This window comes from Scyliorhinus canicula, chromosome 20, assembly GCF_902713615.1.
Source record: "Scyliorhinus canicula chromosome 20, sScyCan1.1, whole genome shotgun sequence".
NCBI lineage: Eukaryota > Metazoa > Chordata > Chondrichthyes > Carcharhiniformes > Scyliorhinidae > Scyliorhinus > Scyliorhinus canicula.
In genome coordinates, this window is record NC_052165.1 from 8,471,510 (window position 1) to 8,488,892 (window position 17,383).

The window sequence follows — 17,383 nt, forward strand, 5'->3', positions numbered from 1 at the left end:
AAACTTCAAGGGTAGGAGAGAATATAATTACCTTAAAAAGGGGCTTCATGAGCAGGCAAGTAGACAAAAATCAACAAATTCAGTTATCCACACAGATGAGAATGAACACTGAGTGAGGAATTAAAAATACTACTCCCGTCATTTAAAGCGAAATGTAATAAAATACAACTTTACTACCAAAATCTTATTTTTCACTCCCTTTCTCTCCATCTAACCCTTTGAGACTCTGTAAAGCCAACTCTGAAGTATCACGTTATAGCGAGGCTGCAATCTACTGGAGCTCAGGGAGGATTTAGGCAGAAGCATAAATAAAATGTCGAACTAAAGTTAAGTGAAGCAAATATGGTGTGTTTATTGGTTGATTTTGAACACAGAACATGAAATTAAAAGTGATAGCACTGAAAAAGAACCATACTGAAATAACAAAAATAAATTCTCGAACAGTAAAGTAATGTACATGCGAGATCAAAATGTATATAAAATAAATGTCAAAATATAACAAGATAAAATCAAAGCAATTAATTACAAAAGAATAACACATTTAATCAAAGGTGCATCCTGTTTTGCTTTATTACATGCAAATAATCGCAATTAGAAAGATTCTTTTAAAATAACGAGAAAACAAATTATTTTGACATACAGCTGAAACAGCTTGTGGCTTTAAAAGGATGCCTCGATTGTCATGTCCAACATAACGCTGTTGGAACAACCACGTGTTATTGCATATATGAATCAAGACGTCTCCATGGTTGTGGTTGTAGTAGATAATTAAATTCTGGCAACCAGTGGGATTGGTTTAAAATTCCTTAGTTAAAAACTAAAGTACAACACAGTGGGCCTTAAACTGAACAGTCACAATTTTACTCAGCCCCCAACTATCAAATGAATTGCTTTTCTGGATGATGTTGTTCAGCAACAAAAGAACATAATCTTGAGTGAAAGGCCAGTGCCAGTTCTGAACACTGCATATCATTGTGCGTTAGTATTAAAGTAACAAAATGTATAAAATACCAGCAATCAAACGTTCCAACAGATGAACTAGTGGCTGAATTGATTTTCACTGCAATCAAGATTGGTGACGTGTTTGGGTTTCTCCATCCGATCTCATATCGCCGCTGCAATCCTCCAGTTATTTTACATTTGACACCATGCAAAGGAGCAAGTCAACTGAAAGCAGGTAACAATCTTAAAATGGACCACCAAATTCCACAGGCTAAACTTTTAAACATTGTATGCTTAACCGATTTTTGTATACTTTTCTGAAGAATTTACTTAATCATTTGGCATGTTAAATGACTGGTCGTCACACTTCACTGCTTCCCCTGCTCCTGTGGTTAATAATGACATCTTAAACTGATGTTCATTATTTTCCATTTTAGCCGCTGTCAAAACATTAGTTGTGCCAGCTCATCTCAGTGTACTGTAAGTAGTTATAACTGTTTGCCAACTTATTGCAGTAATTCTTCATATAGTTTTAGAAATGTTGATAACTGTTTGCCAACTATTTGCAGTAATTCTTCGTATAGTTTTAGAAATGTTGCAGTATGTAATAACATATATGTACACAGACAGACAGACACACACAGACAGACACAAACAGACAGACACAAACAGACAGACACACACAGACAGACAGACACACACAGACAGACACACACAGACAGACACACACAGACAGACACAAACAGACAAATAAAAATGGTATACGCCCTGATGAACCCTGAAATCTGTCGAGTTTAAGAAATAAGCTTGGGGTAAAACAGTAACTTCTCAGCAACTGTAGCCCATTAACCTTTGTATAAACCTTCACTCCAGGCTCTTTGGAAGGATGCCTATTAAGTGCAATACAAAATCCTAAGTGTTGACACGTGATGGCAATGTCACGATTTCACGAGTTTAAACCCTTGTCCTGTGTCCAGGACTATGGGTGGGAACCACCTCATCTTCAGCCTCTTGAAACATTTAAAGCAAACATTACACATCCAGAAAAGGTTCAGCCCACCGCACCAGTCCGCCAAGTGAATCAGAGGATAAGTGACACGAGGAAAGTAAATCATCCAATGCTTGGCAACATCATTTCCTGTTGGCAAATGAAGAGTGTAATCACTCCAGCATTTAGATATACCATAGACCGCCGTAACTGTTCTGCCTTTATCTGACCAGCAAATCCTGTTGTCAAGGCTGCAGTTATATTCTACCCAGTCTTTAGTGAAGTCACCTAACTGTGGAAGGTCCGCTTCTTCAACATCAACCTCTTTGGCCAGTTCTGCGCCTTGTACGGCGACAAAACTTTCACTGATTCTTCTTACATCTTTAATCCATGGGAGAGCATTGTCACAGTCCAAAACAATTATCAATCGAGAGCAGAAGTCAGCATTCTTCTCTTTCCACCACTCCACGATCGTCTCCAGCCTCAGTGTTTCTCCTCCTGATTAAAAAAAACAAATTCAGATAAATAAGCTTGTGTTCAGAAGCAGCAGGTTCTTCTATTCAAGCTGCATTTATCTGGAATCTCATGGCTTCAAACTAAATAGTTGGGGGGGGGGGGGGGGGGATGAGGAGACAGGGATAACGTGATAAGTGATGTGGCGATTCAAAGGGAAACAAAGAGGGAATGGAGCGGGGTAGGGATTTGGATAATGATAACCACAACCCCAGTGTGGAAGGAAGGGACAGAGCATACAAATTTAGCACAGGACGAAAGTTTGCAAAAATGATAAAAAGACAGTTGAAGGCTCTGTATCGGAAATGGGACGGCATTTGTACAAAACGGATGATTTGTTAGCTGTCACAATGATGTGACTTGTGCATGAGCGATATTGATCTGTAATTTCACCAGCTGACTGAACATATAGTGAGCTGTTTCAAAGGACTCTTAATAGACAAGCTAAGACACAGAGGTTGCCACAAGTCATCTGATTTCTGGTATTGCCAGAGACCAGTTTTGGAGAAGTTACATTGTGGAATACAATTCAGACATGCATCCTTCTCTGGAATGACACACCTGAGGATGTCACAAACCACTTCAAAGGGATCTATTGAAATGTTCTGGGCACAGCATTTACATTTCTGTAAGACTACCCCTCCAGCAGGGACAGAAAGACTGCTAGAACAATGGGTTATGTGGAAATATGCCCCTATCTCATCAAGATACTTATTCATGGCGTTAATTACTGAGACGTTACAGAATCTACTCAACAACCCCATCCCATCATGAAACAAAAGCAACCATTGGTTAAGACATCAGGTAAAGAAACACTTTCTGGAATCATTATGAGTGGGCAGGTGGCTGAAGTAACCGTTTTGAAATCTCCAATACAACATACATGCTCCAAACAGTAGGGAAGCAGCCTGTAAAAGTGGCCAATGGAGCAGTAAGAGATCCCTTCTCTTTAAATCCAGAACCTAAATCCAGCACAGGGATAAGTGAATTCTCCATTGAAAGGAATCTCAGGTGCAAAACTCACTGGCTTATGGAACAGGTAGATTACAGGTCAAAAATAAATTGGCCCCAGCAATTGCAGTTACATAAACGTCAACTCAACGCATGGAGTCTATAGGAACCAGGAAAACTTTCTGCCGCAGCCACGTGGAAGCAGTCAAGGACTCAAACAGTGAAATCTCAATTTCTTGAGATTTCCATTGGTTAGCCCAAAGCTCAATCATGAGCTTTGGGCCTCAATCAGGCTAAGAAAGTAACTATCTACAGTATAACTTGTAAAATTTACATGTTTGTATGTGTGTGAATGCAGGCCATGCAAGTTCGAGAAGTGAGTTTACCTTTTTTAATACTCTGGTATCTTTACTTAGGTGGGCTTTTTAACCCAACATAAACCGACCTCGTTTTAAATTTTAAGAAAGCTCGTCAGCCTTGTTTCTTCGCAATCAGTATGTAAATATTTAAACACAGGCATTGAGTATGTTACAATCCCAGCTGATGCTAATACTGAACAAGTCAGATCTCAGAATGAAACCTGGTTTGATAAATCCAAACATTTTTTTTAAAAAAAGAAACCGTGGCGGAAAGTTACTGAACAAATTTACAGAGTCCGCTGATGGGCGTCATGGCGATACAGTGGTTAGCACTGCTGCCTCACAGCACCAGTGACCTGGGTTCAATTCTGGCCTCGGGTCACAGTTTGTGCAGAGTCTGCACGTTCTGCCCATGTCTGCGTGGGTTTACTCCGGTTTCCTCCCACACGTTCCAAAAGACGTGCTGTTAGGTAATTTGGACATTCTGAATTCTCCCTCGGTGTACCCGAACAGGCGCCGGAACATAGTGACTACAGGATTTTCACAGTAACCTCATTGTATCGTAAGCCTACTTGTGACAATAATAAAGATTATTTTTATTATAATGAGTCAAGGACCTGCCTTTACGAAGAACATGTACCATACCAGGGTAGGCATTGTAGTATTGTCACTGCACGAGTAATCCAGGGCAAGACCTGGGGTCCAGGGTTCAAATCCCACCATAGCAGATGGTGAAATATGAACTCAATAAAAAATCTGGAATGAATAGTCTAATGATGATCATGAAATGATTGTCATAAAAACCATTCTGTTTCACTAATGTCCTTTAGAGAAGGAAATCTGCCATCCCTACCTGGTGTGGCCCACGTATGATTCCAGATCCACAGCAATGTGATTGACTCTCAAATGCCCTCTGAAATGGAGGGCAGTTAGCGATAGGCAATAATGGCCCAGCCAGTGACGGCCACATCCCATAAATGAATTTTTAAAAACCCATACCGTGCGCTGGCGAAGCCCCTCTTGTCACTCCTCGGAGTGCAGTTATTGTTACCAGGCTCCAAAGGAGTTACGGAATGTTATTATTCAATGGTATTAAATGCTTGCAGGGGAGAATGTGCAAACTGCACACGGACAGTGACCCAGGGCCGGGATCGAACCTGGGGCCTTGGCGCCGTGAGGCAGCAGTGCTAACCACTGCGCCACCTTGTTGCCCAGTGGATTTCGGTTTAAAGTTTTTGCTTTCATTTACTAATGGATGAATGTCTTATGGAATTGTACTGTGAGTAGAAATAACAAAATTGTTGTGAAAGTTGTCCTTTCCGAGAATGCTTTTGTGTTTAATGTGTCAGGATAAGATTTAACCGATTGTGCTATTTAGTTTCTGCTGAAGTGCTGGGTGTAGCTTACAAGATGTTTCATTTGTGCCAGCGGACTTACTTTTGTCACCATATTGTGAAGTGAGACAATACAGTCTTAAGATAGTGAGTGGCATAATAAACAACTTGACATCTGGAGCTTTGTAATAAGAACTTCCATTGCTTGGCGTCTTATTCATTCTAACATTTGTCATGTTATAAGGAATCAATTAGACCTGCGCGTGAGATTTGTGACCCATAAAGATATTGGGCCTCCCTTAATAATTTGTAGAGTCAAAAGGATTGACAAAGTTTATGTTTCTAACCAGAGGTAAATGGAAAATTGCATCTATTTCTCTGTACACCTCACTGTTTAAAGTAACTGCTCGTGGCAGGACTTGGCTGAATACAATAATTGCAACTATTTTTGGTTTGCCAGATAAGGAATGTCTTACAACATTAATTGAAGAAAGTTACTTCAAGCAAGGCTTAGCGCTGGAAATTAACAGACAAGCCATAGCTCGAGCTACAGAACGACTTTGCACATCCGCCCATTGTGTCCCCCCCAAACCACCGAGGGACAAAAGATATGAAATTTCAAATAAAGAAACCTGTCAATGTAGCAATTATCGTTTTATTATAATGGAGGTTAGTCAATAACCTTGTTATTTTTACTTACTCCAGGTCCAGGTTTACGTTTTTGCTATTGAATAGACAATTGTAATCTTTCATTATATATCTATAAACTTTCTGAAACCGATGAGGAATACATTTATCTTAAAATGATAGTACAGAATGGGAACTGCTTACACATATTAATAAGGTTACCGTTGAGGCTATGATGATAAATGTAACTTTTAAACAAAGTCTCAAGGAAACATTTCCCCCCACATCCAATAAACAATAGACTTCTATTCCTTCAGTCTCCGCCAATAAATAATGTATTACAGTAATAAGTGACTATGCTTCAATCCATTTTTCAAAAAGATTCAAGATGTGAACAAACACTTTAAGAAAATAATAGTTACAATTTAAAACCAACCAATGTTGTTAAATTCTCATTATTCATGCATGAGTTTGGTTATCTCGTCTTTCATGTGCTCCAGGAGTTTTACATTCTAAGTACATCTCGGATGCAAATACTATGAACAGGGAGTAACTTGAATATTTCCCCAAGGATATTATTTTGAAAATGTTAAGAGTGCAATTGTTACATTACAGTTAAGGCACAATTCCCTTAATACTTACGGTTTTCAACTAACAGTTTCAGGCAAACAACTCATGGTCACCTTTACTAAAATTGGGAGGAAAAAGGCTCCAGTGTCATGATATGGAAGGGATTGCGGAGGCTACATGTGTGCCCATTTGTTTTAGTCTTTAAAAACTACAGCTCTCTGGACTCCCTAAAATGATCCACTGCACATTAAATAGATTGGCCAATTTGTTTCGGAGTATAATGGATTTTATTGTTTAAAGCTGCATCATTCATTTGGTGCTAAACAACCCTACCGTGGAGTGGTACGGTCAATATATGATCCAGCATTCTAGAGATGGAGAGCTTCTGATTTCAGCTGCACCATCAATAGAAAGGGCTTCACTGGATGGTGTTATTTCTACAAGGGGGGGGGAAGAGAAAAATTAAAGGCCGAGACCAGCATATCTGTTGTTACAGAGAATGATATCGGGGAGCAGCTGATGAATACCTGGATTCATTTGCCTGGACAGAGTGGACATACAAGCAGTGGTCAGGAAAACGTTTTTTAAAACCCTTGCAAAAACAAAAGGCTTTACAATTGCTGTTTTGCTTCGTTTGGTTATTCTAACTTGCACAACAAAACCATCCAATGCTTAGTTACATCATCAATGGAAAAGAATGGGGAAACGCAAGCTATTATTTTTAGAGTGTTAAGTCATGCTGCCACCGTGGTGTCAGGTGCACATTCAATGCTGCCTAATTGTTTTTTCTCACTAGATGCTATTTGCAATCAGTTTTCATTTAGTAAGCAGATTCTCTGTTGCTAATGTGGTGTGCAACCCTCAGCTAAATTTCCCAGAGGTATTTTGGGAAATGTCTTGTAGTTTAAAACCATGAAGACTTTCCTCAAGTCAGATAAGCCTGGATTAGCGTTTCATTTGTCGCATTAGTCACATTGATTTCTGTGCATGACCTCTTTGTTTTGTTACATCCTGTTGTGCAAGTACAATTGCAGTTAACAGGCTGGCTCCGGATAGATCCAGGAATTGTGCTTTGGAAAATTACATAATTTTGCCGCCCAATTTTTCTTATTATTCATTTGCAGATGAGGTCAAGGCCAGCATTTATTGGCCATCCCCAACTGTCCTCGAGAAGATAGTGGTGAGCCAGGGTGGCTTGCTAGGGCATTTCAGAAGGCAGTTCAGAATCAACCATGCTGCTGTGGTTCTGCAGTCACATATAGGCCCACCAGCCAAAGATAACAGGTTTCCTTCCCCAATGGACATTAGTGAAGCAGATCTTTATAAAAATAACAGTACTCCAGCAGTTTTTGTGGTGTCCACTGCTGTACTTTATATTCTAGATTTTTATTAAATTGATCAAACTTAAATTCCACAGCTGGCAAGGTAGGATTTGAACTCATGCCGTCGGATAATTAGGCCAGGCCTCTGGATTACTAGTTCAGTGAAATAACCACTATGCCACTGTACTCTGGATTGCAAAAAATTCTTATGTCTTATTATTTCCTCACTAGCATTTTTACACTTATGAAATCGACCAAGTGATTATCATTGATTTTGTTTTACGTTCCCTTACACCACTGGCATTTTGTCCTCTTTCTCTCCTGTGAAGATCATCTGAACTGAGATTTTAGCCCAGTACTGAGTGAGTACTACACTGACAGTGGTGTCTTCCTTTCGACAAGAGGCTAAACCGAGGTCGGGTACATTATGTCCAAATGGATATTCAAGTTTATGGAGCTATTTAAGACAGGGTGGGAAATGCAGATCAACAGGTCATTTATCTCCAGTGCTGCTTGTGGGAGCTTGCTGTCCACAAATTGGCTGAACTGATTCCCTACGCAATAGGACCACATTTACTTTTGCTATTGGCCCCTGAAGCACTTTGAGGTGCTCCGAGGATGGCAAACCGGCTTCATACAGGCAAGTTGTTCCCTTTTTAAAAACCTGATGACTCAAAACGTACAGCTCTAAATTCTTACTTTACGCTATTTGAATTGCCAAATTCAATTGACCGAATCATTTAATTTTGTCGTGCAAACGGGAAGCTGTCAGTATTTGGTAGTTTTTGCTAAAATGGACTTATTGTAAAAGCTGAAACTCAGCAGGTCTGACGGTGTCTGTGGGGAGAAAAACAGAGTTAATGTTGAGTCCAATATGATTAGTCTTTGGACTGAAGTTCTGAAGAATAATCATATTGGACATGAAGCGTTAATTCTGTTTCTCTCTCTTCACCGATGCTGTGAGGCCTGCTGAGTTTTTCAAGAATTTTCTGCTTTCATTTCAGATCTTCAGTACCCACAGTATTTTCCCTTTATTGTAAAAGGTGCTATTTTCTGTAGTGAACAATCCTAAATACTAGGATGGGACCAAAGAGAGAGACTTGCTGCAAGATAAAAGAGAATCACTGAGGATCCCACCCTGTCTCAAATAGCTCCATGCTGGAATCTGAAACAAAAACAGAAAACACTGGACAATCTCAGCAGGTCTGGCAGCATCTGTGGAGAGAGAGGGGAGTTAACGTTTCGAGTCTGGGTGTCTCTTTGTCAAAGCTTTGGCAACAAATCCTTGCTGCAAGAGACTTTGCTGAGCCTTTTAGGCACAAGTTTCTCTTTTCAGTAATAGATACAAGGTCAAAATACCAGGAGGTTCTCATTTTAATTCCAGAACACCCAGAAAAAGGGAGATACCATGATAGTCAGATTGCTACTGTTTCTGGGAAACTGATCTTCCTTTAACAGCATATCTGCCCAACCGCACAAGGCAAACGATTCCGCAGGATAGAGCCAAGGTAGGTTTTCTTTTATTTGTTCATGGAGCGTGGGCATCGATGCCATTTGTTACCCATCCCCAATTGCTCTTGGACTGAGTGGCTTGCTCGGGCATTTCGGAGGGCGTTTGAGAGTCAACCACAATGCTTTAGATCTCAAGTCACATGTCGGCCAGAGCAGGCAAGGATGGCAGATTTCCTTCCCTAAAGGGATGTTAGTGAACCAGAAGGGTTTTTATGACAATTGGCAATGGTTTCATGGTTACCATTAGAATTATAACTCCAAATTTTCATGAATTTCAAATATCAACATCTGCCGTGGTGGGATTTGAACCCAGGTCTCCGGAGCATCACCCTGGGTCTTTGGATTACTAGTCCAGTGACAATGCCAATAGGCCATTGCCTCCCCTACTTCCTAAACTGAGTTCTCCCTCCCCATGCTGGAAGGGGGCCTCACATTATAGCAGCAGTGTAGTGAAGATACACAAAGACCACTAGCAAACTGCCATGTTAAGTAGCCTGAGGTCCTGAAGTATTTACAACCTTTTGAATAAAATACTATAAGATTGTTCTCTTGTTCAAAGCAATTACAGGCTTGGATAAGGATGGAACGTGGGATGATTAGCAGATGTTGACCTTGCAATGATGCTCTCATTCCACCCGAAAGGAGGAAAACAAGGAAAGGCCTGGAACCCACCCCCCAGGTGGGGTGGCACCGCAGATGCAAATGTCTGACCGATCAGGCCTGTGATTCATCGCAGGGGCTGTGCTGGAAGACTATTGAGTGTGATTCCATTGTAAACACATAGATCATAACTCAATACATTTCACAGCCCCCAATTCACTTTGCACCCTTTTTTAGCAGGATAATCTGAAGTTTTTAATGGCAATTTGAAATAGATGCAATTTTATTTATTTTGTACAAGATGTATTTACCTATCACTAAAATTCCAAAGCAGTTGATCAAATGTCAAGTAGATGGATATTGAATTTCAATAGGAAAGAGTGAACTGGCGTGACATTTACCAAAGTGGATGAAAAACAGGTGTGTGGAACATTAGCTGGAAGGTACAATTCAGGTATGACTATTGTCAGGCGGCTGCTTGACTAGTCTGTGGGACAGCCTGCCCAATTTTTACACAAGACCCAGATGTCAGTGTAGGATCAAGAGGGTGTAGATTGCGTTGCTGTTTCCAATGCCTAGGTTGCTGAGTATTCTGTCCAATTTTTGCCTTTTCCAAAGCAAATTGGTTACAACTGAGTGGTTTGCTCGGCCATTTCTGAGGGCAGTTAGAAGTCAACCATATAGGCCAGACCAGCTAAGGATGGCAAATTTCTTTCCCTAAAGAACATTATTGATTGAACCAGGTGGTTTTTGACAACAGTCTGGCGTAACTATATTCCTAAATTGTGTTCGTATTCATACCTTGAATTATTTCAATCTTATTGCGCAATATAAATGACTGCAATGCTCATCCCGCCTGAAAAATACATACTGGGATTTTCATTGAGGAAATTAAAACTTTCACAAATAAATCCTGGCTTTGTCAGCCTATGGCGCAATGGGTTATGATGCCGTGGCATTTGAACTCTAGGTTCAAATCTCACTAGAAAGGCAGCTGGCTATTAAGATTCCTGTATGGAATGACTTTGGGCATGAGCTAGCTTGCACTTTGCAAAGAAAATTATTCCAGTACAGAGTGCAGCAATGAAAAATTGAATTTTTTGTGGTGCTTTTCTGAGGTGGGAATGGAGGTACATAGGAGGAGTATTTAGTGCTGTCACTGGGGGTCTCAAAATAGGAATGAAAATATTCAAGTTACTAGCCACCTTCATGAAAAATTAATTAAGGGGCTAAACAGTATAGGGATTATGATAGAAATTTACTTATCACTGATACAAATAACCTTCTTTCTGCTACACCACCAGAGATCAGGCTTTCCCAAATTGACATACCATTTCTGACAATGGTAAGAAATTTATTGTGAAACCAAAATTGGATCACCTCTGCTTGGAGACATTTTATTATTTCTTGCAAATGTAAAAGGAATGGTCAACATCAAAGCTAAAATAATCTGTAAAACAAAAGCAGCCCTTTGCAACGATGTGGATTTAAATTTAATTCATATGCCATGCCATCTGTGAGTCATTTAATCTTAACGTTTAGATCAATTCTGTTCAGGACTCTGAACAAAATACTGTATCTGTGCAAGCAGATGCTATTTAACAGGACAGCTCATTAGTTCCTGGCAGGACACAGTGTGGTCAGATGTGACCAACACGCAGCCCTGATAAGCCAGCACTCAAAGCCCAGGCTACTCAGTCATATTTACTGATTTGCCCTGTTTAAATTTTGCGGTTTGGAGATCTGCTACTACAGGTTCACAAAAGCAGCTTTGATGACCTAGACAGAGTGCTCTTTCAAAGGGTTGGTACAGAATCGATGGGCTGAATGGCCTCCTTCAGCACTGCAGGGATTCTATGACTTCAGGTCACCATCTCTTTCCTCTTCACTACCAACAGATCTATCTTATTCTGGTTCAGAGACTCACCAGGCTCCCTGATATTGTGGAGGCCTGGAATCACCAGGTAACTCCTGGGTACTCGTTATTTGCTCACAGACAATGTTAATAGGAACACTGGAGCAGGAGTAGGCAATTTGTTCCCTCAGGCCTGCCCCTTCATTCAATAATATCATGCCTGATCTTCTGCCTCCATGCCATTTTCCAGCACTACCCCACATCCCTTGATACTGTTTGATGTGTGGAAATCTATCGACCACTGTTTTGAATATACTCAATGACTGAGCCTTCAAAGTCCTCTGGGGTAGAGAATTCTAAAGATTCACCACCCTCTGACAAAAGAAATTCCTCCTCATATTGGTCCTAAATAACCTACCTCTTATTCTGAGACTGTGTCCGCTGGTTCGAGACCCCTCAACCAGGGGAAATATCCTTCTAGCATCCACCCTGTCGAACCCGCTTAACAATTTTGTACAATTCAATGGGATCACCTCTCATTCTTCAAAACTCTGGAGAATTACATTTTTTTTTGCATTATATTCCCTCTGCCATGTTATTTCCCAGTAAGAAGTCTTACAACACCAGGTTAAAGTCCAACAGGTTTGTTTCAAACACGAGCTTTCGGAGCGCAGCTCCTTCCTCAGGTGAATGGCGAGGTATGTTCCAGAAACATTTATATAGACAAAGTCAGAGATGCTGGACAATGCTTGGAATGCGAGCATTTGCAGGTAATCAAATCATTACAGATCCAGGGAGAGGGATAATCACAGGTTAAAGAGGTGTGAATTGTCTCAAGCCAGAACAGTTGGTGGGATTTTGCAAGTCCAGGCCAGATGGTGGGGGGTGGATGTAATGCGACATGAATCCAAGATCCCGGTTGAGGCCGCACTCATGCGTGCGGAATTTAGCTATAAGTTTTTGCTCAGCAATTCTGCGTTGTCGCGTGTCCTGAAGACCGCCTTGGAGAACGCTTACCCGGAGATCAGAGGCTGAATGCCCTTGACTGCTGAAGTGTTCCCCGACTGGAAGGGAACATTCCTGCCTGGTGATTGTCGCACGATGCCCATTGTTATTGCCCATTCACTTAGTCTGTCCAAATAAGATACTCAACACAGATTTGGTCTACTACTACTCTTGCCTAGTTTCAGGAAGGTCACAGGATGAGAATCAATTTTCAAACATAATCCCATGTGTCTTTGTGGTAATCCAACAATCAGGCCCATGAAGGCAAAAAGCTTGAACGCCTTTGTTGTCGGCTAGAATTGTCAGTAGTGGTGTGGAATGTTTCCAATTTGATCACTTATTACAAGAAACACAGGTTTTATGCATTAGGTATTTACAAAGGTTTTGTCTTTTATAAAACTGCCACATTTGAGCTTGGTAAGGCCCATTAATCTGATTTACAGGTTCAATTATGTGTTCAATTGCTGTAGCATCTGCCATTTCAAATAGAATGCTTGGAATTCAGAACATTGGAATGTTGTACAGGAGGCCACTCGATTTCAAACAGGGTTTCTAGTCATGGCAAATATATTACTGAATTTTTTACAGCAAGCTAGACGAGGGAACAGCCAACTTCATGGAAGAAATAAAAATAATTAAATTCAAGAAACCATATCTAATATCTATTTAAGAGGATTCTGACTGGCGTGGTAGAGATTTTCAGCTGAACAGAGTGACATGTGTCTTCATGGGGAGGGGGATGGTGGAAAGGTTGATTTTAATAGGATAAGTCAAGGAACTGGCCAAGTGCAGTGGGAGCAGCTACTTGTAAAATAAATCCACATCCGAGCAGTGGGAGTCAGTCAAAGAGGAACGAGAGAGAGTACAAAGCAAACAGATAGACAGATTTTTAATTAGTGATGGGTGGAAGGGTTATGGGGGCGGCAGGAAAGTGCAATCGAGTCAGAGAGGTCAGCAATGATCGTATTGAATGGCGGAGCTGGCTTAGAGGGGCTGAATTGCCTACTCCTGCTCCTAGCTCTTATCTTATGTTACCGTAAAGATAAAGTGTGGAACCAAAAGGTTCAGAGAATGCTGGGTGTCAAGGGAAATACAGGATTGGATAAGGAAAAAAAATGGAAGGCAAATTCCTTCAGAGAGCTGAAAACAGTGGATGCCGTAGAGAAGTACAGAAAGTGCAGGAGGATACTTAACAAAGAAATTAGGAGAGTGAAGAGGGGGCATGAAAAAACACGGTGGCCAAATACAGGAAAATCCCAAGGTGCTTCATAAGTATATTAAGGACAAGAGGGTAACCAGGGAAAGAGCAGGGCTCAAAGAGTGTGGAGCTGAAAGACGGCGGCGAGGTATTAAATTAGTATTTTGCATCTGTGTTCACTTTGGAGAAGGACGTTGTAGGTAGAGAAAGCCGGGAGGGGGACAGATATATAATTGAACAGATTAGCATCAAAAGAAGAGAGGTTAGTGGTTTCAGCAGGATTAAAAGTGGATAAAACCCCAAGCCCAGGTGAGGTGTATCCTAGGTTGCTGTGTGAGACAAGAACGGAAATAGCAGGGGCTGCGACATTAATTTTCAAATCATCTCTGACCACAAGTGAGGTGCCATGGGACTGGACGACAGCGAACATGGTACCATTGTTTGTGAAGGGAAGTAGGGAAATTATAGTTATTAATAAAAAAACATTGTGTTTAACTTTACAAATCTGGTGACTGTAGATATTAGGCAGCCAAATGAGTTTGAATGTTTTTCTGAGAATTATTTGTCAATTTCAATTGTGTTACAACTCCAGGTCAAGTGGGGTTCAAATTGACCATGCACTAGCCCAGGGGGTCGTAACAGTAATTCCAGGCCAGAAAGTCTAACATCAGTGATAGGGAAATTATTGCACAAGATATTCTGAAGGACAGAATTAATCTTCACTTGGAGAGGCAAGGATTAATCAAGGATTGTCAGCATGGCCTTTGTCAAGGGGAGATCATATCTAAGAAATTTGATTTAATTTTTCGATTAGCTGGCTAGGTATATAGAACAGTACAGCACAGAACAGGCCCTTCGGCCCTCAATGTTGTGCCGAGCAATGATCACCCTACTCAAACCCACCCTATACCCTTAACCTTACTTTACTTGCACTACGGGCAATTTAGCATGGCCAATCCACCTAACCCGCACATCTTTGGACTGTGGGAGGAAACCGGAGCACCCGGAGGAAACCCACGCACACATGGGGAGGATGTGCAGACTCCACACAGACAGTGACCCAGCCAGGAATCGAACCTGGGACCCTGGAGCTGAGAAGCATTTATGCTAACCACCATGCTACCCAAATATAGATGAGGGCAGTGCAGTTGATGAACTTCGGTATGGCTTTTGTCAAGGTCCTGCATGGGAGACTGATCACAAGGTTAAGAGTCCATGGCATCCAGGGGAAAGTGGACCAAAAATTGGCTTAATGACAGGAGGCAGAAGGTGTTGGTCAAAGGTTGTTTTTGTGACCAGAAGCCAGTGGCGTTCCGCTGGATCAGTGCTGGGTCCCTTACCGTTTGCAGTGTACATTAATGATCTGGACAGGAATGTAATAATAATAATAAACTTTTATTGTCACAAGTATGAAGTTACTGTGAAAAGTGCCTAGTCGCCACATTCCGGCGCCTGTTCAGGTAAGCTGGTACGGGATTTGAACCGTACTGCTGGCCTTGTTCTGCATCACAATGTAGGTGGTATGATCAGTCTGTTCACAGATGCCACAAAAATTGGTAGTGTGGTAAATAGCAAGGAGGGCAGCATTAGATTAGTTGGCTATTCAGATGGGCAGAAGTGGTAAATTGAATTTAACCCTGCAAAGTGTGAGATGATTCAGCAAAGGAAGATGCAAATTCATGGTAAGGACACTAAGAAGCACAGAGGACCAGAGGGACCTTGGGGTGCATGTCCGTAGATACTGAACAAAGTACAGGTAGAAAGGGTGGTTAAGAAGGGATATTGAATACTGCCTTTATTAGCCGGCGGATAGAATATAAGAGCAGGCAGGTTATGATGGAGTTGTATAGAACACTCGTTAGGCCACAACTAGAGCACTGAGCAGTTCTGGAGGCCACACTATAGGAAGGATGTGACTGCACTAGAGAGGGTGCAGAGGAGATTCACGAGGACATTGCCTGGGCTGAAACATTTCAGCTACTATTACAAGCTGATTAGGCTGGGGCTGTTTTCTTTAGAGCAGAAAAAGCTGAGGGGGGACCTGATTGAAGTGCGCAAAATTATGAAGCACATAAGGTAGATATGAAGAAACTTTTCCCCTTAGTAGAGGGGTCACTAACCAGGTGGCATAGATTTACAGTAATAGAGGGGATTTCAGGAAGAGCTTTTTCATCCAGAAGCTGGTGGGGATCTGGAACTCATTGCCTGAAAGGGTGGTAGAGGCGGGAACTGTCAACATTTAAGAAGCTTTAGATGAGCACTTAAAACATCATAGCATACAAAGCTACAGACCAGATGCTGTAAAATAGGATTGGAATAGATAGATGCTTCATGGCCTCTGTCTACAACATGACAAGAAGCAGCAGGAAATGGTGGTGAGTGCCTCAACCCTTGTTGCCAATGATGAGTCTAAAGAAGATTTCTGCTCCACCCCGGACACCATACTCTCCAACATTCCTTTTTTTTGTTAATTTGAAGCACCCGATTATTTTTTTTCCAATTAAGGGGCAATTTAGCGTGGGTCCTCAGCGCCGCCGTCCCAGTGCTATCCACTGCGCCACATGCTGCCCTTTCTCGCCAACATTCCTAAGGAAGATAAGATCATCCTCCTTGGGGTCCCCAATGCAAGGGTTGGAAAGGACTCCCAAATCTGGAAAGGAACCATCAGAAAGGAAGGAGTTGGGAATTGCAACTTCATCGTGGTCATCTTGCTCGCGAAATGCACGGAATAGCAGCTTGTCATCACTCAGCCAAAAAGACATGTTCAAGATTTTGGGAAGGCATCCACGATCAAAGCAGTGGCACATTTGTCATCGTCTGCTCCCGAGACCAAAAGGGTGCCCTCATCACCAAAGCGATGACCAGTGCAGATGACTGTTGGACAGACCACCGGATCATCCACTCCTCTATGTCCATCAAACTCCAACAGAAGCTGCGGAAGATGAGGGAAGAGCTCAAAAAAAAAGATCAAGGTTGAGCGCTTCAAGAGCCAAGCATGCTAGAGAACATCCAACAATATCTTCCCCCAAATCTCCAAAGTGTCCATTTTAATGGAGTGGAGGAAAACTGGAAAGAGGTGAAGACAGCCATCACCTCAAGCTGTGAAGTAACCATCGGCTCCAAGACCAAGAAACACCAAGACTGGTTCGACGAGAACAACCAGACTGTCCAAGACCTCTTCGCCAAGAAGCAAGAAGGCCTCAAACAAGTGCAGAGTATGGACGGAAGAGATAGAAAAAAACACTGGCCTTCAATGGAGAGAACACTTCAAAGACCTCATAAACCGTGATACAATCATAGATGAGGAGCAGTGGCGCTGGATAGGGGGCCAGCGATAGGTGAAGATTGACAAAGGCGTCGAGGACAGAAGACAAAAGGAATGTAAATGGCACATACAGAGATTAGTGTATCTGTGAATGGCAGAACAAAACTGAGCAGTGTGTCAAAGGGTAACTAGGAACAGTTGGCCCATGTGGAGTGGTGGTGGGGGGGGGACAATGGTGAGGGAAAAACAGATCAATGGAAGAAATGAAAATAAATTGATAGAAATAAAAATGGGTTGAAGATGGAGGAGAGAGTTCACAGTCTGGAAGTTGTTGAACTCAAT

The 17,383-nt window shown here is 41.7% G+C and overlaps 1 protein-coding gene across 11 annotated transcripts in view; it reads right to left on the bottom strand.

The window, feature by feature from the left end:
- Window positions 1-327: 327 nt before the first annotated feature.
- tmem168b (transmembrane protein 168b) overlaps window positions 328-17,383 on the bottom strand; it is a 42,186-nt gene continuing 25,130 nt past the window's right edge. For all 11 annotated transcript variants that reach the window (XM_038780065.1, XM_038780064.1, XM_038780063.1 and 8 more), the window contains one exon: window positions 328-2,428. In XM_038780065.1, the coding sequence (XP_038635993.1) occupies window positions 1,881-2,428 (548 nt within the window). In that variant the 3' untranslated portion in view covers window positions 328-1,880. The remainder of the gene's footprint in view (window positions 2,429-17,383) is intronic.